Source organism: Ziziphus jujuba, chromosome 2 (assembly GCF_031755915.1).
Source record: "Ziziphus jujuba cultivar Dongzao chromosome 2, ASM3175591v1".
Classification (NCBI taxonomy): domain Eukaryota; kingdom Viridiplantae; phylum Streptophyta; class Magnoliopsida; order Rosales; family Rhamnaceae; genus Ziziphus; species Ziziphus jujuba.
This window is the reverse complement of record NC_083380.1, coordinates 26,578,569-26,602,451: the sequence shown is the minus strand read 5'-3', so window position 1 is coordinate 26,602,451 and position 23,883 is coordinate 26,578,569. Positions and strand designations below refer to the sequence as shown.

Below are 23,883 nucleotides of genomic sequence, written 5' to 3'. Positions count from 1 at the left end.
ATAGTAGAATTGAAAAACTAGTCTATTTTTATTATAATATGAAACTCAAGTTGAGGGATATGGAAGTTGAAGAAGAAAATCATCAAGACTTGGATCCAACAACAATATTTGAAACTATAATGGAAGATGATGATGAAGAGGGCAACCAAATATACCAATGGATTAGAGATGTTCATTTAGATGATCATGAGGGGAATCCTAAACCAAAGATTGCTCAACAAGCTGAAAAAGAAGGGATAAATATTCAAAAAGTGATTACTGAAAAAGTAAATTCTAGTAGTGGTGATTCATTTCAAAGGCTTATGAAAGAGCCAACTAGAACTAATAGTGCTTCAGCTCCATCAGGTAGTACACATTCACAATTTAAGACTCTTAGTAGTCACTCTAGCTCCAGTGGTGATGAAGATAACTTCAATAAATTATATGAATTAGAAGGTGGAAGAGGTAGGGGCCAAAAGGAATCACTAAGTCAAACAGTTGGATTAAGCTCGTTTACTGGTGAATAATATTACACACATGCAATACATGATGAAGATCATAGGAGTAGAGATGCAGGTTAAGGATTCGATGCTGTTGGAAAAGACTATATACGTAAAGAGAAATCTATGATAGAGATGTCACAACAAAAAGAATATTCAATTTCTATGAATTTTGGATCTATGAGGGTTGGAAGTCATTTTTATAACCCTTATTTAATGAATAATTATGGAATATCATCAAGTAACAACTTATGGGTACCATCTCAAACTCAACTATTAGAGAATAGTAATTATGCATATAGTCAACCAATAATGCAAGATCCATATGGTTAGCATATTAATAATTATATGCAAAACTATCATGGAGATATATCTTTTCATAACTACTTTTCACATTTTACATCTCAAAATCAAAATGAGGAAGAAACCGATGATTTTCAATCACCTAGAAGTTCTATGTGGTATTAATATGACATTTATGAACTACAATGTAATTGTAATAATCATTTTATATATTTTAGTTAATAAATAATTTTATCATATATGTATTTTTTGATATATTTTTATTAATAATAATTCATCTATGGTTATTAATGTTTAATTGCTCATTATAAATCAATTCATTAAGAAGAACATAACATCCATTCAATATTTTAGTAAGTTTTATAATCAATTTGATAATTGATGGATTAAATAAGCTAATTCTAAAGTTTCAATAAAAATTTTCATCTTTTAAAACAAATTTCTATCATTTTTTTATAATTTTTTAATCGACATTCGAAAATTTTCAATATTTTCATGGAAATTTCTGTATTTTGAACTTTCGATATTTCCGTCAACATCGATATTTTGAACCTTGTATGTGATTATATATTTAACATTTTCTTTATTGTGTAAGGATCACGAAAACTTACTCTTATATATATAAAAAAAAAAAAACAAAAAAACGGCTGTCTTTTTCGGATGATTACAAGTTTCAATTCCATCACTAATATATATATATATATATATATATATTTTAATAAGATAGATCATAATAACATTTTTTTCATTCAATTAATTTAATGATAAAACCATCATTTTTTTCATTATTATATGTGTATATAATTTTTATATTTATTATTTTTATGATCATATATATAATTTTTTTTCTCATTTCACAAAATTTATTTAGGATTGGAGAATGAATAGATTATATATATATATATATATATATATATATATATATATATATATATATATATATATATATATATATTTTTTTTTTTTTTTTTTGTTCCTTCTCATTTTTAAAAAAAATTTTAGGGTGTGATAATGATTATATATATGTATATTTATGAAAAAAAAGATGATAAGGATTATATATATATATATTTATGAAAAAAAAAAGTTATGAAAACAACATCCATAGTGTTAAATCTACATGATTTTTACGATTTAACAATTATATTTTCATGATTTATCTATATAATTTTCATGATTTATTAATTGTAGATAAATATTCTTTATAATCTTCTTTTATAAGTCATTTACAGTATTAAAACCGTAAAACTCATTTAAGAACAATTGAAACAGAGAGGATGAGAGGCCCCACTGGCACCATGAAAAAGGTACACGTTTTGTTGACAGCTCCTAATTCACTTACCCGCCAAATCTGCCCCCAAATCTAATTTGGCGCGAAAATTCAAACACGCTAATTAATTTTCCAAAAAAAATAAAAATAAAACACCTCTCAGGGGCGTCGCTTTATAAGGTATGAATCGGGGAGGCCTGTGCTTGTGCACCTAACTTGTTCGACGAGAGTTCTGACAGAGAGATAAAAGAGTGAAAATGTATGTGGTGAAGAGAGATGGCCGTCAGGAGGCTGTGCATTTCGACAAGATCACTGCGCGGTTGAAGAAGTTGAGTTATGGGCTTAGCATCGAGCACTGCGACCCGGTTCTTGTCGCCCAGAAGGTCTGCGCTGGTGTCTATAAAGGCGTCACCACTAGCCAGCTTGATGAATTGGCCGCTGAAACTGCTGCTGCTTTGACTGCCAATCACCCTGACTATGCATCCGTCAGTCTTTTTCCCCGCTTTGTTTGCTTTGATTTTTTTTTTTTTGAGCCCTGTAGGATTTTTCGTTTTCTGGGTTTGCTTTTGTTCCTTTTACTGTTTTAGTTTTTCATTTGCTCATTTTTTTTTGGTGGGTCAGTCTCTTTTAAAAGATTTATTAATCTTTTATCATATTGGTTTTCCTTTTTACGCATTTTGTGAGGGTATTAGGTCAGTTGGTTAAATAGATAAACTTTTTCATGTTTGATTTAGTTTAGTTTCTTAAATTATCTTGATTTTCTTTTGGGTTTTTGTTTAATTGGTCGATTGGATAAGATGATTATTCACTGATGATTGCGTCATTCATGAAATGAAATGATTTTGTTTTGACCTGTTTGATTGGTGCAGTTGGCGGCAAGAATTGTTGTTTCAAATCTGCATAAGAACACAAAGAAATCATTTTCTGAGACGTAAGTGTCATTAGAATTTGTTGATATTTTGTTATTGTAGATTCCATTTTAAAGTAGCGTGATTACATCTCTCTCTCTCTCTCTCTCTCTCTCTCTCTCTGCTAATCTTTTATTTTTGGTATGGGATTCGTGCTTAATGCAGGATTAAAATCATGTACAACCATGTTAGTGAGAGATCTGGACTGAAAGCTCCACTAATAGCCGATGATGTTTATGAAATTATCATGAAGGTGATAATCTCTTTCTCATATAAATGTTCTTAGCTTAGTGTAAGGCTAGTTTGGGATCTAGTGTGATAAATTAATTCTATTATTTGACATGTTGTTTCTAGAATTCTTGGGTTTTGTTTATTAGTTTGTGTGTCTTGCTAAAATTATAATTTATTAGAGTTCAAAGAGATTTAATTTGAGATTCCTATTCAATTTTCTTCTAAGACCTGATTTTCCTTGTTTGTTTTGCAATTTGTATTACTTAGATTATGATTTTCTGCTGGTAAGAGTCAAGGGCTTTGTACTAAAGTAGTAAAACCATAATCTAGTAATCTGAAAGTATCATTGCGATTGTTCATCTTAGTTTCTGAGTCTGATGATGTTTCTTTTTTCCCCCAACAGAATGCGGCTCGTTTGGACAGTGAGATAATCTATGATAGGGATTTTGAATATGATTACTTTGGTTTTAAGACCCTGGAGAGGTCCTACCTCTTAAAAGTACAAGGGAAGGTTGTTGAAAGGCCTCAGCACATGTTAATGAGGGTTTCTGTTGGGATTCACAAGGATGATATTGATTCTGTTATCAAGACATACCATATGATGTCTCAGCGGTGGTTCACTCATGCTTCTCCCACCCTTTTTAATGCAGGAACACCAAGGCCTCAAGTATGTGTAGTGTTTTTATTGATTTCCTCATCCACTTTATTTATTGCCGAGAATGATTAATTGGTAATTTTAGAATGACATTTTTCTGGCTTCTTGTTTTGGTAGTTGAGTAGTTGCTTCCTTGTGTGCATGAAAGATGATAGCATTGAAGGCATATATGACACCTTGAAGGAATGTGCTGTTATCAGCAAGTCAGCAGGAGGAATTGGTGTATCAGTTCAAAATATCCGTGCCACAGGCAGTTATATTCGTGGAACAAATGGGACATCGAATGGCATTGTTCCAATGCTAAGGGTTTTCAATGATACTGCTCGTTATGTTGATCAAGGGGGAGGCAAGAGGAAGGGTATGTTCATCATCTGTTTTGACTGTTTCATTATACAATATGCCTTGTGACATATTCTAGATTACTGCTTTTAGGTGCTTTTGCTGTCTACTTGGAGCCATGGCATGCTGATATATATGAATTCGTAGATCTGAGAAAAAACCATGGAAAGGTATGTTGTCAATTTACAAATATTTGTGTCCTCAGGAACAGTTTTCCCATTAAAGTTATCCAAAAACTATCTTATTATTTTAAATACCGGTGTTTGTTTCAGATGCATTTTTGGGCAATATTAACTGTGTTTCTTGCCTGGATAGGTATTGTATTGCTTGATAATGCTTATGTATAAATTATTTATTCTTGTAGGAAGAACACCGGGCACGTGATCTATTTTTTGCTCTTTGGGTGCCTGATATCTTCATGGAAAGAGTCCAATCTAATGGACACTGGTCATTGTTTTGCCCTAATGAGTCTCCAGGGTTGGCAGAATGCTGGGGTGAAGAATTTGAAAAGCTCTACACCCAATATGAAAGACAGGTATATCAAGTTTTGCCTTGGCATTATAGCAAACAATTTTGAACCATATTTGTCAATCTTGCTGGGTTTTTTACTGATGCTACTCTCTTTCAGGGTAAGGCCAAGAAGGTTGTTCAGGCTCAGAATCTGTGGTTTGAAATTCTAAAATCCCAGATAGAAACTGGAACCCCCTATATGCTTTTCAAGGTATTTTTTCAGAAACCTGCCTTTCTAATCTATTTCATATGCATTGCTTTCCATAATGATTGTTAATTTTTTTAACCTTTTCTTTTGCCTTTCTAAGGACTCTTGCAATAGGAAAAGTAATCAGCAAAATCTGGGTACCATTAAATCCTCAAACTTGTGTACTGAGATAATTGAGTATACAAGTCCAACGGAAACTGCTGTATGCAATCTGGCATCAATTGCTTTACCAAGATGTGTTAGAGAGAAGGTGCGGCACTTGCAGTGTGCATATTGTCAAGTTCATTTTTTGTTAGTTTTGGATTGTATTGTTCATGTTTTTAAATTGACTTGTCTTGTTACAGGGAGTTCCATTAGAGTCACATCCTTTTAAGCATGTTGGAAGCAGAGATTCAAAGAATCGATATTTTGATTTTGACAAATTAGCTGAGGTTTGAATCCATTAACCCTGATCATATTACCTTGTAGTATTGGGGCACGTCTAATTTGCAGAGTGTCCTTACTCATTGTTATTATTTTTCAGCTTGAATCTGGATACCATTATCATAAAATTTGATTGTAACTAGTTGTTTTTTGGTGCAAATGGATAGGTCACTGCCTTGGTCACTACAAACCTTAACAAGATAATTGATGTTAATTACTATCCTGTTGACACTGCTAAAAGGTCAAACTTCCGACACAGACCAATTGGTATTGGAGTTCAGGGTCTAGCTGATACCTTCATCTTGCTTGGCATGGCATTTGATTCACCTGAGGTAAATCTTGTTATTAGCAGCAATGCTTTATCTTAAGAAACATCGATAATTTGGGTTTCTTAGTTATTTTGCTATGAATGCAGGCCCAACAACTAAATAAAGACATATTTGAGACCATATACTATCATGCTCTAAAGGCTTCTTCTGAGTTGGCTGCAAAAGAAGGCCCTTATGAATCATATGAGGGCAGTCCTGTGAGCAAGGTATAGGAGATTTGTGTAGCATTTGTGCATTTATAAAGGTTCTTGTTTTAAAATTTATTAACATCTTACCGTCGTGATGAATGTATAAACATTTAAGACTGATGCATCTAACGTACAAATGGTTTGTGGAGAAATTCTGCATTCATTACATGCCATGGATTATTTTATAAAATGTAAAAATTTTGTTTAGATACTAATGATCATAGTCTCATCAGCTACTTGGTTATTCCACTTTTATGCTTCTGTTTTAATATCAATTCTATGGAGTGTCTCAGGCTGAAGAGTTGGCATCTTCATGTTATTGTCTTTAGCTTACATGGTCACCATGTTGTACAGGGAATTCTTCAGCCAGATATGTGGGGTGTAGAACCTTCAAATCGATGGGATTGGGTTGCTCTTAGGGAAATGATATCTAAGAATGGAGTTAGAAATTCACTTCTCGTAGCCCCAATGCCAACAGCTTCAACCAGCCAAATTCTTGGAAACAATGAGTGCTTTGAGCCATATACTTCCAATATTTATAGTCGCAGAGTTCTGAGGTTTGCATTGCCATCCTATTGTGTTTATCTATTATAAGAATGATTTTTAACCGTTTCCATAATCTCTCTTCAGCGGTGAATTTGTTGTGGTGAACAAACATCTTCTTCATGATTTAACTGAGATGGGCCTGTGGTCCCCTGCAATTAAGAATCAGATGATCTATGAGGATGGCTCCGTTCAGAAGATTGCAGAAATCCCTGATGAACTTAAAGTCATTTACAAGTATGGTCTGCCATTTCCTGGTTGTTCTTGTTCTCCCTTATTGCCTTTTTGTTTCGATATGTGCTAAGAAAATTTCTCTTATCAGAACTGTTTGGGAGATCAAGCAAAGGACATTGGTTGATATGGCAGTTGATCGTGGATGCTACATAGATCAGAGTCAAAGCCTAAATATACACATGGACCAACCAAATTTTGGGAAACTTACTTCATTGCACTTCTATGCATGGTCCAAGGTATAAAATACTTCTCTCTTCCTAATGCCTGGTTTTTAAAGATTTTGATGGACAAATAATTCATGGTTTATGGTAAGAGTAACGACAGATGATATATTTGCTCTTCCTGTAAGGGTTCATAATGTAAAAAGTTGTTGTAAGATGGTCAATGGTTCTGATATTACATATTCAAAAATTTACTATTGCAAAGTAAATACCTGATTGGTAGCCTAATGGAATTACTGAACTTTTATGATAAAGATTTTCCGTGGATTCTTGAATTTGATTAGCCAATATTCTTTTTGTTGTGGTTGGTAAATGTTGTTAACAACTAAATTCTATCTTTTATTTTCTGGATGTAAAAGGGCCTGAAAACAGGGATGTACTATCTTCGATCACGTGCTGCAGCTGATGCCATCAAATTTACTGTAGATACCTCCATTCTGAAGGTAATGGTATTTTGTTTGCCATTTCGAATTGATCCCTTTTTTTAGTTGAAATTGTATATGTTACCAATTAGCTTTGATTTTGCGCAATGCAGGAAAACCCTAAGGTTGAAGATGACGATGCAAAATTGGCACAGGTGGTTTGCTCTTTGACGAACCGTGAAGAGTGCTTGTCTTGTGGAAGTTAAAGAGATTTCCTTCATGCTGAGGGAGCAAGAATTTGGCCTAATTTGTGTGGTTTTGGTGGAAACTTGTTTTTGAAGGTTTTAGACAAAAGGGTTTAAAAATCTAGAGATGGAGTGTCTTGGTATGAAGTGTGAATGACATGTAAACTAATGTAATAGCTGAGACTCCTAAATTATTAAAATATGTATGTATTTTCCCATTGAGTTTGGATAACAGAGTAACATGTGTATGTATTTTTTTCTTTGGTTTCATTTTCAAAATACTTTTCCTTTGTCTCTGTATTCAATGTCCTCTTTCTTCCTAAAGGTTGGTGTAAGAAGATTGAAAAAACTGCCAGAGCATTTTTTTGGAAAACTGAAACCAAAGCGTCAAGAGGCTCCAATCTAGTAGCCTGGAAGATAGTGTACCAAAGCTGTGTTGTATTTCAACTGAAGAGAAAAAGTTTTGGATTTAGGCTCTTAAGGCTAAATATTTTCCTCATTCCTCTTTCATGAAGCGCAAAAAGGTAAGTGTTAGCTTTTAGTTATGGTCTGGTGTCTTGAGGGTTAGATCTTCTTTTGTACATTTCATACTTTGTAAACTTGAGTTTTATTTGAGTTTCTAGAAAGACTAATAGATTGGCCCACATTGTGCGTTAGTGGGCTGTAACCCAATATGTCAATGGATCTGTGAAACTAAGTTGGTTGCTGTCTTTGTTTGTTGTTGATTGTATGATTCAGGAGGGAGTAATCAGAAGATTCTTAAATCTAGGCTTGTTATTTGGCCTATATTTTTTGTTTAAATGAATTCCAATTTCAAGCAAAAGATTATTATGCATTTATAAACTTTAATTGGAGTCAATGGCAACTTGGTCATTTAGTGCTTTTTTTTTTTTTTCCCCCATGTAATATTGACGACTTGATATAATTGTCAATGTGGCGGCATTATTTATTTTCAGTAGGTGAGGTGGGCAAATATTTCTATTGCAATTATTATCTTCTTGCTTATTCTTCACGGGACAATACGAATAAGTCCACTGCCTTTGATGTGAAAGCTTCTGATTGAATCTATAATTCCAATTTAAAAGGAGATAACTATCTGGTTGCTATGAATTACCTAAAAGTTTGGAATGTTTCATTTTTTTCCTTTTTTTCTCTTTTGGGTTCCTGGAAACTGGGGGAAGAAAAAAATTAGAACCTCCCATTCTCATTCTTTAATTTAAAATCTTGATGAAACTGTTACTTATAATTCGAAAGTACAAAATCATGCTTTCTTTTTTCTTTTGATCCAAAAAAAAAAAAAAAAAAAATAAAAAAGAAAAGGAAAAAATAAAAAAGGAAGGGAAAAAGGTAATGAAAGTCAGAAAAATCAAATATTATTGAAATGTGAATATATATATATATATATATACACTTTTTACTGGGTAACAATTGGGCATATAAATGTAAGACTAATCATTTCGATAAACAATAACATGCTAAAGGCATGGACTTATTTATCAATTTCTTTACAAAGTGAAGTGGCAAAATGATGTTTATATTTTATTGGTTTGTAAATGTGTTTCACTCATTTTTCAAAAATTTTCTTATTTTTCATTAATGGTGATTTGCATTTAATTCTGTATTAATTTTTCATTAATGGTGATTTGAATTTAATTTTCTTATTTTTCATTAATGGTGATTTTTATTTATTTTTTATTATAAAATTCTGATAAAAGGAAAGTGAAAGGTCAACAACAAATAATATATATAATTTTTTTTTAAACATTCATTTATCTATATTTATGTTGTTAGATTGATTTTTTCACCAATAAAAAGAATCCATCGGTAGGTAGGTTAATAAGCAACTTGGTGCCTAATGATAATAATGAACCAAATTTTTTGTCTTTGGCAGAGCAATCCAATAACAATAAGTTATTGTCCTCTTCAACGATGAATTTTGAATTTAAAATCTCTCATTAGTTATGAACAAGCAAATAAATAAAACATGTACCTCCATTTGGAACCACACGCCAAGTTGTGAAAAGTTGATGGGCAATTTCTTATTTGTTGACCTTGACTTAGACTTATGGCACAGGAAGACTTCTAAGAAGGAAGAAATAAGTTTTTCTAAACAAGAAATTTTGATTTCAAAATCATATATTATGGTATTTAGAAAAAGTAACTATTCTTTAGAAGTTTTTCCACAGTTTTGCCATCCCCAAAAAGGAAAAAAATAGTATAAAAAGAGAAATCCTTCTTTTGTCTGCTTTACGGGTATATTGAGCACATTGGTGTTTAAAAAGCCTATTGTGAACGTTGTTTATTTTTGGGTATTCAGTAATATGCTTAGGAAGCAACATAGAAGAAGCTGTATAACTATGCAACAAGGAAGACCATTAGCACCAAAAAAATAAATAATAATAATAATAATAAAACTATGGTAGATTCCACAAGAGTGTGGATCACATTTCCCAAAACAGAGACAACATTAATTAATAATGTAAAAATCACATAACAGATGTGAATGTGACACACGCAATGTGAAAGGGACTTGAAAAAGGGTTTAGAACTTTGAAGTTTCGTGTAGCTTACTCACCTGTACATTCACATTAAATTACATCAATACCCACATTGAATTAACTATTATTATTAATTTTTTGTTTTAATTTTTTGATAGATAGTCTTTTTATTTTATTATTTATTATTACTATTGCATATATAACATATTTCTTTTGTAAAAATTACGCTTATGCGTTAATGATATCAAGTTTCATCAAATTATAACGATGAAATGATGTTGATGCTCTACATCTATTATACATTTAGACTATGAAAGACCAGATCAAGTGTTGGAGTTGTGAAATTTCTATAATCAAATTTATTGAAAATTTATCCTATTGTGACAGTTCAGATAATAATACTAATGCTAATAATCTTTTAATAATATGCTAATAATATTTATGTATGGAGCTTAACAAATCTGCCTTCCCCATATTTAGCATACTTATTCAAAAACAAATTTAAATAAAAAGTGATTTCATTGATTTTGTCAAATATATTTATATAATATCTGTATAAAAAAAACTTTCATGTTTGGATTTTTATAAAATTAAAAATTCAATATTAATATCAGACAAATATCTAGTAACATGTTATTTAAAGCATATATGATTTTAATAAGACTATGATATGAAAATGACTAATCCATCTAAATCTAAATAATATTATAGATTAACTGTCTTTTGTGTTTAAAAGATACGAAAGTAATATGTTGCACTAAAGAAAACACAACTTTTGTAGGATTTTAAACTAAAGGAGCATTTGCATTTATATAATTCTACTTAATTATTAATTGTGTCAGTTTCATTGAAATTTCTCAGCAGTTTACGAGTTAGAAAGTAACATCAATCTACAGTCTTTTTTTTTTTTTCTTTTTTATAAAGATAAAGTCATCGATAATCATGAAAGCAGAAAAGAATTGACTTTCTAAAGCTTATTATCCTATTTCTTCAATCTTATATTTCCCCAGACACGAAGATATAAATTTCTTTAAGTAAGTTTCCACGACATTTGACGCTCCCATCAACTCCATTTCCTTGAAAGCTTCAATGAAATAGGATATGTAAAAATCACGCCACCCCTTAACTGCTCCAATGGGAACTCATGTGAAATTTTCCTCTTCGTTTCCCTCACTTCACTTCAATTTATTTGCCACTATAAATAGAAGAATCACCCAAGTAAACCACCACCCTCCACTCTCTACTCTTCACACCCAACACTTGACACTCTTCACCCTTGTCTTTTTTTTTTTTCCTTACTTTCTTTTTGCTTGTTCTCCAATGCATTATATAATGGATGATGAATCTCCAAACCCCTTCTCTATTGAAATTTTCCTACTTTTACTGATTATGTGTTGTGCTATTATAGTTCATGACTTCAGTTCAAGTTTAAGGTATGCCTTACAAATCTTCATATGTTTCTTTTTGAATGTATGGAAAATTTGGTTCGTGAAAAGCAAGACTAAAAGCAATGGTACTACTGCAGAACTTCCAACTCAAAAATCTTGCTATAACGAGCATGTAGGTGACAAGAAGTTATGGAGAAAAGAAATAGCAAAAGGGAAAGGTAAAGTTCCAACACGTAAACTCCATAATGTTAGACGAAACATAGACGAAGAGGAGGAGAAGGAGGATGAGGATGAGAAATTGTATATGGGAGAAATAAAAGGGATGATGGAGAGATTGGAAAGTTTATATGATGAAGATGGAGTTGAGAAGATATGTGAATTGTTTGAGGAGGAAGTGAGGGATGAAGAGGTGAAGGAAGCTTTTGATGTGTTTGATGAGAACAATGATGGTTTTATTGATGCAGGGGAGATAAAGAAAGCACTTTGTACATTGGGTTTCATGGAAGCTTCAGAAATGGAATGCCAAAGAATGATCAAAGCCTTTGATAAAAATGGAGATGGACTAATAGATTTCAAAGAATTTGTTCAGCTTATGAACCAAAGCTTCTCTAACTAGATGCAATCCTTTTTCTCCTCCTCCCCCCCCCCCCCCCCCCCCTTTTTTTTTTTTTTTTTTTTTTGGGTGAATGCTACCCTCGTCGTGGATTTCCATATTATCCTTAATTTTTTTATCCAAAAAAAAAAACCTTTTTCATGTGTTATTTGTACAATTTTATGTTTGTGTATAAATTTGCAGAAGTGGTGTAAATTGTTCCAAATATCACAGTTTAAGAATCCTTGAGCACTATTAGCTAATTCGTGCTTGTCCATCAACTCTTTTGTTTATGGAAAATCTTCAAAAGATCATTCATGAACTTTGGAAATAAGCCGAGTACTTTTCAGCTTGACTATGGTTATTTTTTAGAAAAATATATAGCTGGATTTGACCAACATTCCGCAGCAAAATTTTTCCATCCATAAATCATATCATAAGCAAATGAATTATGAAATTACTAAATTGGAATTCAGATTTACAACTTCCATTGTGTGATGCTCGCAGACAAAGTGTTGGACTGGAAATTTTTAAAAAGCCTGATTGGTCCAAAAGAAAATTTTCTTTTCCACTCTGGTTTCTCATAACAGAGACCCGCATAGAATATATCTTGTATAAGCAGAAACTTGTGTTTCTTGCACACTAAGTGTTCGACCATTTGCTGATGTCCAAAAATTACTTTTCCAAGCAAGCTAAAATCACTAACTTCTCTCCAGCTTTTATGTGCATATATATATATATATATATATATATATATATATATATATATATATATATATATATATATATATATATATATATATATATATATATATATTTATTACACATACACACACACTGGCGATTACTTTTCCAAGCAAGCCAAAATCGCTAACTTCCCTCCAGCTTTTATGTGCGCACGAGCACGCACGTGCGCGTGCACACACAGTTGCAGAACTGATATTGAATAGAAAAGTTTTAATTGTACTATCAAATAAAATCTATATAGTTTTATTATAAATTTATATTTTTATTTTTATTTAAAATTATTATTATGTATATTTATTAATTAAATATATTTGTGTTCAGAAGTATAAGATTAAATATTTTAAATGTATTCATAAATATATGATTGTACATTTTAAATTTATTTAAAAGTATGCCATCAAATATTTTTAGATATGAATACATCAGATGCAGTTAGAAGTATGCGACTGCATATTTCAAATACATTCAGAAGTATGTGACTAAATATTTTCAGATACAAACATTTTAAATATGTTCAGAAGTATGCAATTAATATCTCAAATGTGTTCAGAAATATACTACCGAGCATCTTTAGAGAAGTTTATAATTTTGAAACCGAACACTCCAATAAATATATTTTTCCATTGCCCAAAAAGTATTCTAACCAAAAATTTTTTTTTATAGAAATTCCATAACTATCAGTTTCTTTAAAAAATATTATGAAGATTTTTCGTAGTATTCTTTGATTTGTAAGAAATTTATAAAAAAAGTATTTTTTGGTTCAATTAAAACTTTATAAATTGTGAATATTTTGGATATTAAAAATATTATATAAAATTATTTTATATTTTTTATATATTCAAATAGTAGTATGTAAATAACGATATTGTTAGAATTTTTTTAGAATTATGAAAAGAACTTTTCAAAAGAATATTTTTGGGCACGTCAACATGTGATTATAATGCCTTGTAATTCAAAGATTTCTTAATGTCAGCCATCTTGTTTTAAACCTCACAACTTAGAGCATTTTCAGTGACATTGTATTATCAAATATTGGCATAAGAGTAATCTTAAACATATTCAACAGTAAATTGTAAAATTTGTCAATTGCATTCTTGATACCAATTTTTGACAGGAAAAATACAATTGACAAATTTTGATAGTGGCCACTATTATAGTTTGCAAGTCCATACCGTTTATTAATGTAATTTTCATTTTTTAATTGTTAAAAAGCGAACTCTTTGATTAGATCTTCGAGACGGGTTTTAACAAGTAACGACGATGGAGAATTTCTGTATAAGAACTTATGGGCCCATATATCCAAACATCACAAACATTTGATCAAATGTTATTATTATTATTATTATTTTTATCAATGCTATATCTTAGCATATGCCACTGGAGAAACTATGCAAAAATTTGGCATTCACATTGGTATTTCTCATTGAAGCACTTATACCAATACCAAATTTTAAAATTGTCAATGGCAAAATGACATTTCCATTGGAGTTATTTTTGGTAGTTTTTGCGGCATTGCCGCGCTGCCACTTGAATCGGGGCAGGGATGGGACAGAAGCATGGCCTTTGGCCAGCTCGGCTGCGACATTTCCATTGGAGTTGCTTGCACACACTTCCTCTGACCGCATTCCTATAGGATCAATATACCATTCTAGAATGTAGTTTTAAGGCAATGTCAGACTGTTAACTTTAGATTATCCTTATAACACACATAATTGTTGGAATAAAATAATAATATTATGGGTGGTTCTATTCATATTATGATAGACATACTACATATTTAATTATATTTTTATATTTCAAAAATACCCATGGATAAAATGTCAAAAATATTCTCAAATTTTAAACAAAATTAAAATAAAATTCCATGTACAAATTGTAATTTTTTTAAAGGAAAAAAAATAAACTCGATCAGCAGAGTTTAACGATGAAAAAAAAAAAGCTGAACAAGAATTATTGGTAAATCATCTCTTTCATCTTATTATTTTTTTAAAATATTTTTCTTTTTATAATATTCATGATGGTTGATATTTGCACAAGTCATTTACAAAAATGAAAAAACCAGCATGATATATATTATCATGTTTTTATAAAGTAAAGTTGTTCGGTATATATATTTGGACATTTTAAAATTGTCTGCGTTATATAGTCCATAATAGTTAATGGGACTCTGGCTTATATAAACAGAATAAAAATTCAATGATAGGTAAAGTCATTCAATATATTGTTTCAGATATTTTGCATTTGTCAGAATTATATATAATGGGAATTACAATGGGATCTTGTTTATTTAAATGTCCAAACAAAAATTTAATGGTGGGTGAAGTTTTTCGATATACATAGTTTAGACATTTTGAATTCATGAAGATTATGTATAATAGAAGATGCAACGGGATCTTATTTATGTAAACTAAACAAAAATTCAATGCAGGTGAAGTTGTTTGGTATACATAGTCATGATGTTTTGAATTTGTTCAAAACTTTTGTATGCTGGAGAAGATAATTAAATCTAATTTATATAAACTAAACATAAATTGAATGATAGGTGAAAGTTATTTAGTATATATAGCTCGGATATTTTAAGGCTATTTAAATTATATATACTGAATTGTATAAAGTGATCCAATTTATATAAACTAAACAAAAGTTTAATGATTTAATGATTTATTTTAGTATAGGTGTCATTAAAATGAACATCTGTGAAGAGTTGTTTGGGAATTAGGCATAAGAGAGCTAGGTTTGAAGATGAATAGAGCAGTTGAATAAAGTCGAATGATTTCACTGTGACGAGATCAATTTCAATGGGAATTAGGGTCATTGAAAATGTCAATCAGTTTCAATGGGAATTGGGTGTACAAAATAATGTGGTGTATGCAGTTTCATTTTATTGGTAAATTAGGTAATTTCATTGGTAAAGTAAAAACCAAATTAAATCTGAAAATGCTTAGAATATTATGTGACTATCAATTTTTGTAGTGCAAAATAGAACTACCATAATATCGTACCCTCTTGGATTATCACACATTTTGAACTTTGTCTTGAAAATTACAAAAAACCTCATGTTGCCTCTTAAGGCACTAATCCTCTGAGTATTCTGATTAGTTTCCAAAATGTGAGAATTTTGAACAAATTTGGAAAAGATTTTGAAGTCCAAAACTATATGCAACACTTTTCTTATTTATCGTTTGGGTATTAAACAGTTTGGTTCTTATAAAAATATCTTAAATTATCCAATAATTCTGAATAAATTTAGAAGATCTCTCCCGATTACATGTAATTGGGCAGCCAAAAATTGGGAAAAAAAAAAAAAAACCTTTATTATATGTAATTGAAGGTCTCCCATAAAGTTAACTCTATATAAACAATCAATTTTCTTGATGGATTTGCAATGCATCTTGGGTTTATATTTTTATGCGATCAGAGTTATATATGCTGCTTGGGATCCCAAACAGATTGCCATTCTTCCAGATTAGAATGTATTAAATTGATTTATTTATTTTTCTTCTTTGTCATACAAAAACTTTCAAATCAATATGGCAAGATGGACAAGCTAAAGAAAGACCAGTTGACAGGTTGTTCCATGGCCACTAGTGATGTTGCAATCTAAGTGTTTAGAATCCATCAATTGAATCTTTCAATATTCCATCCCTAAAGCATCTTTAATGATCTATTCATTGCTCTGTTAATTGTTTATCATATTATATAAATAGATAATTTAAAAAAAAAAAAATTCTCTTCACTAGTTCGAGCTCTGTTAAGTTGATATGGCTAAAAAATAACGAAAAAAAACAGAGAGAAGTTGTCAAAATAACTCTCTATTTTTTAAGATCTGTTAGACATGTTAGAATCAGCAGACAACATGATCAACTCTGCAACTGCAAGTATATCCACCCCTCATCTCCTCTCTGCTCACAACCTCTAAAACTTTGTAGATTCTGTCAATGCTTTCCTCTTCAATTGCGATGGTCTTAAAACATTCATATCTTCTCTATAATTCCATAATTTTTTTTATTTTTTATTTTTTCTTGCTTGGCGAATTGCTTGGGGGATTTGGGTTTTCGGGTAAAGGGGGATTTTTCGATTTTTGCCATTTAATTAGATATAATATAATATTATATATATATATATATAAACAAAATAAAAATAAAAATAAATAAATAGTAATAATAAAAAAGAAGAATATCAAAGAAATATCCAAAATGGGTAGATGAAGGAATAGCCAAGGTCTATTGAAGAACAAGAATGGTGAAGGAAGAGACAAAAATTTCAGAAAATAAACAATAAAAATAATAAAATTAAATGAAAAATAAATCATTTATTATATTATACATCATCACTAAATTTTATTGTAAACAAAATGTATTAGAAATTAATTTATAAGAGATATTGTCTACGGAATATATATCTACCATATAAGCAACAACATCTTTTAATATTGATATCATATTTTTTAATTGTTAAATTTTAATAAGATATAATCATTAAAAATGCTTTAGTAATAAATTTGAATATTTAACTTGGTTTTTGAAAATACATATTTATGTTTATTTTTAAATTTTAACCATTCATTTCCATTTGCAATTATTATTGATGCCATATTATTTAAATGGCAAATGGTAATCGCATCACATTAAAACCCAGCAATGAGCAATGCATGTCTTTTTTTTTTTTTTTTTTTGTTTTTTTTTGTTTCCGTATTCTTTCATGCTGCCCATTTTAATGATGAAAATAATAATAATTAAAGAGATGCTCCAGTGAAAGCATCCTAGCGAATACAAAATAATCATCATAAACAATAAGCCAATCGTATTCAAGACGGAGATCAACGGTGCGTGGAAATTCACCGATTCTCCTGATTCCACAATTTCAAGGATTCATATTTGAAGTTGCATACTAATAGTTTTGTAGTTTCTTCTTAACTGCCAAGGAAATCAATCACACTCTATCTTTCTCTCTTTGATTTTTGGAGGGTCAGTGCATGGAGAAGAGAAGACGACAAAACCAAAAGATACAAGAAGAAGAAGAAGAAGAAGACACAAAAGACAAACAAAAAATAGAAATTAAAAAAAAAAAGTGTATTGCCAGTTGCAGGGTTGTGCAAGGATTTTAATACCGTTTAAATGGTTTGGCATAACAGCATTTATAGCATCAATACATGTGGGTCCCGCATGAGTCCTGTCGAATTATGAGCCGGTAGTGGTGGGCCCGTGCGATTTGGTTTGGTTTTATAGATTTTTTTAAACTAAACCAACCAATTAAGTTTGGAATGGATACGAAATCAAATCGAATTAACTATCATGTTCAACTGAACCAAATCAAATTGATGATTATTGATCGGTTTGGATTTAGTTTTAAATTTTTTTATTTATACTATTTTGAGATAGAAATTGTATACATTGGTCTCAAAATTGTATAAAGTTTTTTTAATCCTTTTTAATTATCAATCTTCAATCATATTTATGTATTATATTTTGAATTAAACATCTTTTTCAAACTATTATTTAAATTAAATAATATCTAAATTAAATAATTTTAACATACATTCAACTAGCAAAAATACCAAATAAACTAACTATTAACTACAATGCAACATGAAACCATACAACTACAATACAAGTAAAATAATACAACATAAAACCATACAACTACAATATAAGTCTACAACTACAACCTAATTATACAAATACATCATTCACCAATAAATGAATTCTACAATAAATCTACAACCATTATTAATTATAAAATAAAATACAACCCATATTTGAAATCTTAAATTTCAAAATGAACTTATGATTAAATAAACTAACAATTCATAAAAATGAAAATTATTTTAAAAAGTCTTCTTCCATACTCTTCAGTCCCATTCTCACAATAAATAAAATAATAGTTTTATTTTATAATTATATACTATATTTATATGTAAAAGTAAAATAAAATGTTAGTTTAATTGATGATCGGTTTGGTGCGGGTTGGGTTGGATAAAATTTCATTCAACCCGCAACCTAAATCGACCGTTTCAGTTTTTTTATATATTTAACCGAACCAAACCGATTAATAAGTTAAAACCAACCCAAACCAAACCAAATATATCGGTTTAGTCGGTTTGATCAGTCTGGTTCGGTTTTTGCCCACCCCTATGAGCTGTTAGGTTAATTGATTTTTTCCTTTCCATATTGGGTATTGACAATTTTTATCCTGAAAGCACAGTCTTGCCTTTTACAAGCATATATATATATATATACACACACACACACACAGAGTGGTTTTAGTATCCCAACGTCTGGATTTACGGGTTAAGAATGTGTTAAAAAAATTAGGTATGTTCTGATCCATTGGATTAAGTCAATAGCTTAGATGATTTGATAAAAAAAAATAAAAAAGTAAAATTTTGAAATTCAAGAAAATGAATGTATTGCTCGCCGATGGAGAAGGACTGAAGCTATGGAAAATGCTAAAATAAAAAAGGTTTCACTAAAGTTCCCCGTGAAAAGATGTGCTTGGGATTATTGCTCGGTAGCTCTGGATGAGGATCTGGGAGCAAAGTAGCAAATCGATGGACTTGTATGCTAGAAACAAAGCATCTAATTGCAACAATGGTGGAATTTGTTGATTGAGCAGTATCAAATTGATAAGTATGAGTTTGAGGAAGCTCTACTGTATATAAAATGAATTCACAAGGAACATGGCTTCATGGGGTTTTAGAACTTTAGGAATTGTTTTGTATTTTGGGTTCACAAGTTTAAAGCTTGCAAGATTGTGCCTGAAAGTGATTTTAGAAAAAAAAAAAAAATATATATATATATATAACAATTTCTAGGAGTTCAATTTGATTTGATGATGTTGGTAATGGAAAATGATTGTGGTTTGTTGTTGTTGTTTCAAACTATTCGAGCTGTTGATATAATCAAAAGGATCACAATATGTCCAACTTTTTTAATCCGTAAGTTTAACAATCCAGACATCTGGATACTAGAACCACTATATCTATATATATATATATATAAAGGCTACAGTCACAACCATCTTGACTATTTTGTATCAGGATAAAAAACATGTCTATATTATTGAGCGTTGGATTAAAATTAACGGTCAAGATTTCACTCCCATTTCCTTCCTTTCCCACCCATCTCCCACCTTCCAACCAGAAAGCCATGTTCGTTCGACAGCCAGAGCCACCACTATTCAGCTCGACTCAAGGGTAGAGAAAGTAGTGAGTCAGATCCGATTCCTCTTCTCTTCCCCTTTCCATCACAACCAGTCTCTCATCTGTACAAAAATAAGAACCAGACATCCTTTGCTTCTTTTTCTTCTTCCTCTATCCTTAAAAATAAAAAAATAAAAAAATAAAATAAAATTAAAAAAAAGAAGAAAACCTCCTTCTAAACTTCAACAAATTTTTGGTTGGGGTGTAAAAGAGAAAAAAATGTGATAAGAATATGCCTGAACCCGCTCAAACGACTACCTGCTAGGGAGCTGATCCAATACAGATGAAGACCGGACCAATCACTAGAGCACAAGCCAAGAGATTTAAAGATAACATAGTTGGATTCATATGGCGAGTTATCAATTCTCGAAAGGGTTTATCCATATTTGAAGATACAAGATCCATTTTATGCATTCAGGTGGTGGAAGCCGATACGGATTCGGATAGCTGTTTAAGTGCATTTTTGGACTCTGGGCAGCAAGGAATGGGTTCAACACTTTTTAAACCCAATTGATATCACTAAGAGTTCATGGAAACAAGTTAAGGCAGAAGCAAAAGCAATCAAAGAAGGCATTTACGCATAGGAGGAGTTTTTGGCCAAAATTGTTGTTTTGTTGCTGGCTTTATTGTATTTTATTGATTTGACATTTTCTCTTTGTTCCAATCAAGGGCAATGTATGGGATTCATAAATAATCTTATTTGACATCCTACATGGCATATGAGAGATGATTTGGAGCTTTTACAAGCTGAAAATTGGTCAAAGTTAGTTTAGTAGTCAAATTAGTCAACTAGTTTCCTAATTTGATTTTAACTTTTTGATTTAGGAAATCAGTTTTTATTTTGGTTTTATTTAATTATTTTTCTGGACAAATTAACTTAGGAAAGTTAGAATTTTATTATTTTGGTTGTAAATTAATTAATTCCTAATTCAAAATAAAAGAATTAATTAATCCAAATTAGTTTAGGAAAGTAAGTGAATTTCGACCAACCCATTGTTTCCTTATCTCATGACCAGTTTTACCTAGCTAAATTAGGGTTTATTGCTTCGTGACTTTAGCCTATTTAAGGGTTTATTTTTCAAGAAAAACAAACCTTTAATAAAATACAGAAAATTATTTATGAGAAAGAATTCTTAACACCTAAAACACCATTAGAGAGTGAGTGTTTTAGTTTGACTTATCAATAGGACGTCCATCATCTATTGTGACTTCTTCATCATATACCAAGATTTCTAATCACAAGTTGATTAAGGGTTAATATGTCTATTAAAATTTGAACTTAATTGTGATACAGGTTAATATAATACGGGTTTAGGAGCAAGTCGACTTATGTTCATATCAAAATGGTTAAAAAAATTTGTTCAATACTGAAAGAGAGGAGATTTGCAGACCATCCATTTGTGAGAGAAAGGAAAAGAGACTGAGAAAGAGGAAAAAACTGGTTGTGAGAGAGGAAAAGAGAATGAGAGAGAGGAGAAGGCTAGTTGTGAGAGAGGAGAAAATGCTGTTGTGTTTATCTAAAAGTCTGACAAGGTGGGCAACTAGGCAAGAAAGAGAAAAAAAAAAGAAAAAAAAAAAGGAAAATTTGGTCCGGATAGAAACGGTCACTACGGTCTTGACTGTAGTCTCTCTCTCTCTCTCTCTCTCTCTATATATATATATATATATATATATCTATAGATAAAGATATATAGAATGTGATTATGGTGCGACGGTCGACATGCGAACTATAGATATTAACATGGTTTTTTTTAATATTATATACACAAAAAGAGTATTGATGATGGTTTTTGCAAAAATCATCGTCAATATTTATGGTCCGTATATAAACCATATGCACTATAGCATACCCTTATATATATATATATGTGTATGTGTATGTGTGTGTGTGTGTGTGTGTGTGTGTGTGTGTGTGGATCCTACATGAATTCCATCAGTTAGTGAGAGACAGATTGTGCTCCCACCAGCACAACAAATTTTTTCCCCATAGAGTATTGACAATTTTCTTAGGTGAGAATTATATATATATATATATGTAATTTTTATATAAATTATGACCACTCTCACATTAACATCATATATTTTTTTTATTAGTCCTTCTATTATATTAAAGGCTAATTATAATAATTTATATTTTAAAAAGAATATTTCATTTAAATCTTTTCAATTTTGTCTTAATTAATCCATATTTTTGAAAATCATATTCAGAACCTATTTGTTAGTTTTTCTAGTTAATTTTTACTGTTAAAAATTATAAGTGTAAAAAATTATAATTATAGCAAAACTTAGAAAGTAAAAATGAAATTTATACTATTGTAAAAGAATAACATTATACTAAGGAAATTTACATTTAAGTTATAATTTTGCACAAATTATGTCCACTTAAGTTCAATAACAGATGTCCACAATTATGAATGCTAACCTCTTATTGTTATTTTTTCTTTTTTTCTTTTTTTTCCCCCTCCAAGTTAACCTCTTATAGTTGAATGGTTCTTTGAACATCTTTAAACTGTATATTATTTTAATGTTGCACAAAAAGCTGAGCCAGATAGGTCCTAGCAATAATATTATCATAAAACAAACTACTAAATTCCAAATATATATAAATTCTAGTGCAAATACATTCTTTTTCACACACCACATAAAATTTTTACGTCAGAAGCAAAATTCAAAATTGGACCTCGAAACCTTAATTACAGGTTTTTAAGTATTATTAATACCATATAGAATTACCATCTATATCACATCTACCAATGATGCTACATGAATGATTTATGATTCTGATTAAAGCCTAGAAAGGTGGTTACCACCAATTCCAGATATTAACAAAGAGCTTGGATTTGAAGGATAAGCAAATGAAAGAAGCTCAAAATCAAGTTCAAATAACTCCATATCTTCTTCAATGAGAGTCACAAAAGCTTCAACTCCATCACTATCTCTAGTGCTAATCAACAAGATGAAGTCATTGAGAAAACTTCCAGTGCTTATGCTCAACCATATTGGTTTTTCAAAACCAAAATCACTGTCATAGAAACCAAAACCACACAAATTGCTGCATGTATATAGATTTGTATCTTCTTTCATGGAAATGTCTTTTCTCTCTTTCCATGATCAAAAAATCTCTTCCATCCAATCATCCCCTCCAATTCTTTTTGCTTCTTTCTTACCAAACTCCTCAATTCCTTTCCTTAACATACACACCAAATCTGGAAGCTCCATTGTACCTTCCTCTGCCTTTGCCTGTATCGAAAAATATTGCACAAAGTTCCCTATGGAGTTTTCTGAGAAAGGCAGTTCAACTCGTTCTTGGAAGTTGACAAGTTGGTGCTGTTGGAAAATTCACAAACAATGTAAAAACAAAGTATAAATATTCAATAAATATTTAATATGATGTACAATAAAGAAGAAGAGAAGACATAATAATATACAGCCAAGAAAAAAAAAGGAAAACTTGTATTGAAGAGTTGATGATAGAGTCTTGTTTGTAGCAATGTCCTAAAGACAATATTTCTCCCCTTCTATGTGCTTGAAGTTTTGTAGGAGACTGCCTCCCAGGATTAAACTATGAGATATTTGAAATTGAGCACTCAATCCCAAACCCAATGCCAAAACAAAAATATATTTCCTCTGTGAATGCTTTTTTTTTTTTTGGCAAATTGTGTATATATTTTAAAAAAAATGAATGAAATTTATTCTCTGTTTATAGGATAATTCGTACTCTTTCTTGGAACAATACAATTCCATGTAAAGGTGGAAGTTGTAATAGGAAATAACTTCTATTTTTCTTGAAAACGTCTTCTAACAGACTTCTAAAAAATAAAAATAAAATAAAATTTTATTTTAATAAAAATATGTATATATATATGTATATAATGGGTAATTAGGTAGGCCCCCGTTGGTGAGTCAATGTTTAAGTTTAATATGTATATAATGGGTAATCAGGTAGGCCCCTATTGGGGAGCCCATATTCAAGTTTTAACCCACATCACTTATGCTTATAAAGCATAAA

General features: G+C 30.6%; 2 protein-coding genes across 2 annotated transcripts; both read left to right on the top strand.

The window, feature by feature from the left end:
* The first annotated feature begins 2,060 nt into the window (after positions 1 to 2,060).
* Positions 2,061 to 8,234, top strand: LOC107408486 (ribonucleoside-diphosphate reductase large subunit). The gene is made up of 17 exons (XM_048472895.2): positions 2,061 to 2,537; positions 2,922 to 2,983; positions 3,126 to 3,213; positions 3,595 to 3,858; positions 3,964 to 4,204; positions 4,279 to 4,355; positions 4,550 to 4,720; positions 4,814 to 4,906; positions 5,004 to 5,153; positions 5,248 to 5,334; positions 5,494 to 5,658; positions 5,742 to 5,861; positions 6,198 to 6,400; positions 6,474 to 6,623; positions 6,709 to 6,856; positions 7,201 to 7,284; positions 7,377 to 8,234. Exons 1-17 carry the CDS (start codon positions 2,310 to 2,312, stop codon positions 7,467 to 7,469), a joined length of 2,424 nt encoding a protein of 807 aa, XP_048328852.1. The 5' UTR covers positions 2,061 to 2,309; the 3' UTR covers positions 7,470 to 8,234.
* A 2,748-nt stretch (positions 8,235 to 10,982) lies between these two features.
* On the top strand, positions 10,983 to 12,269 carry LOC125422443 (probable calcium-binding protein CML47). The gene has a single exon (XM_048474151.2). The coding sequence runs from the start codon at positions 11,081 to 11,083 to the stop codon at positions 11,948 to 11,950; it is 870 nt and encodes a 289-aa protein (XP_048330108.2). The 5' UTR covers positions 10,983 to 11,080; the 3' UTR covers positions 11,951 to 12,269.
* Positions 12,270 to 23,883: the final 11,614 nt, after the last annotated feature.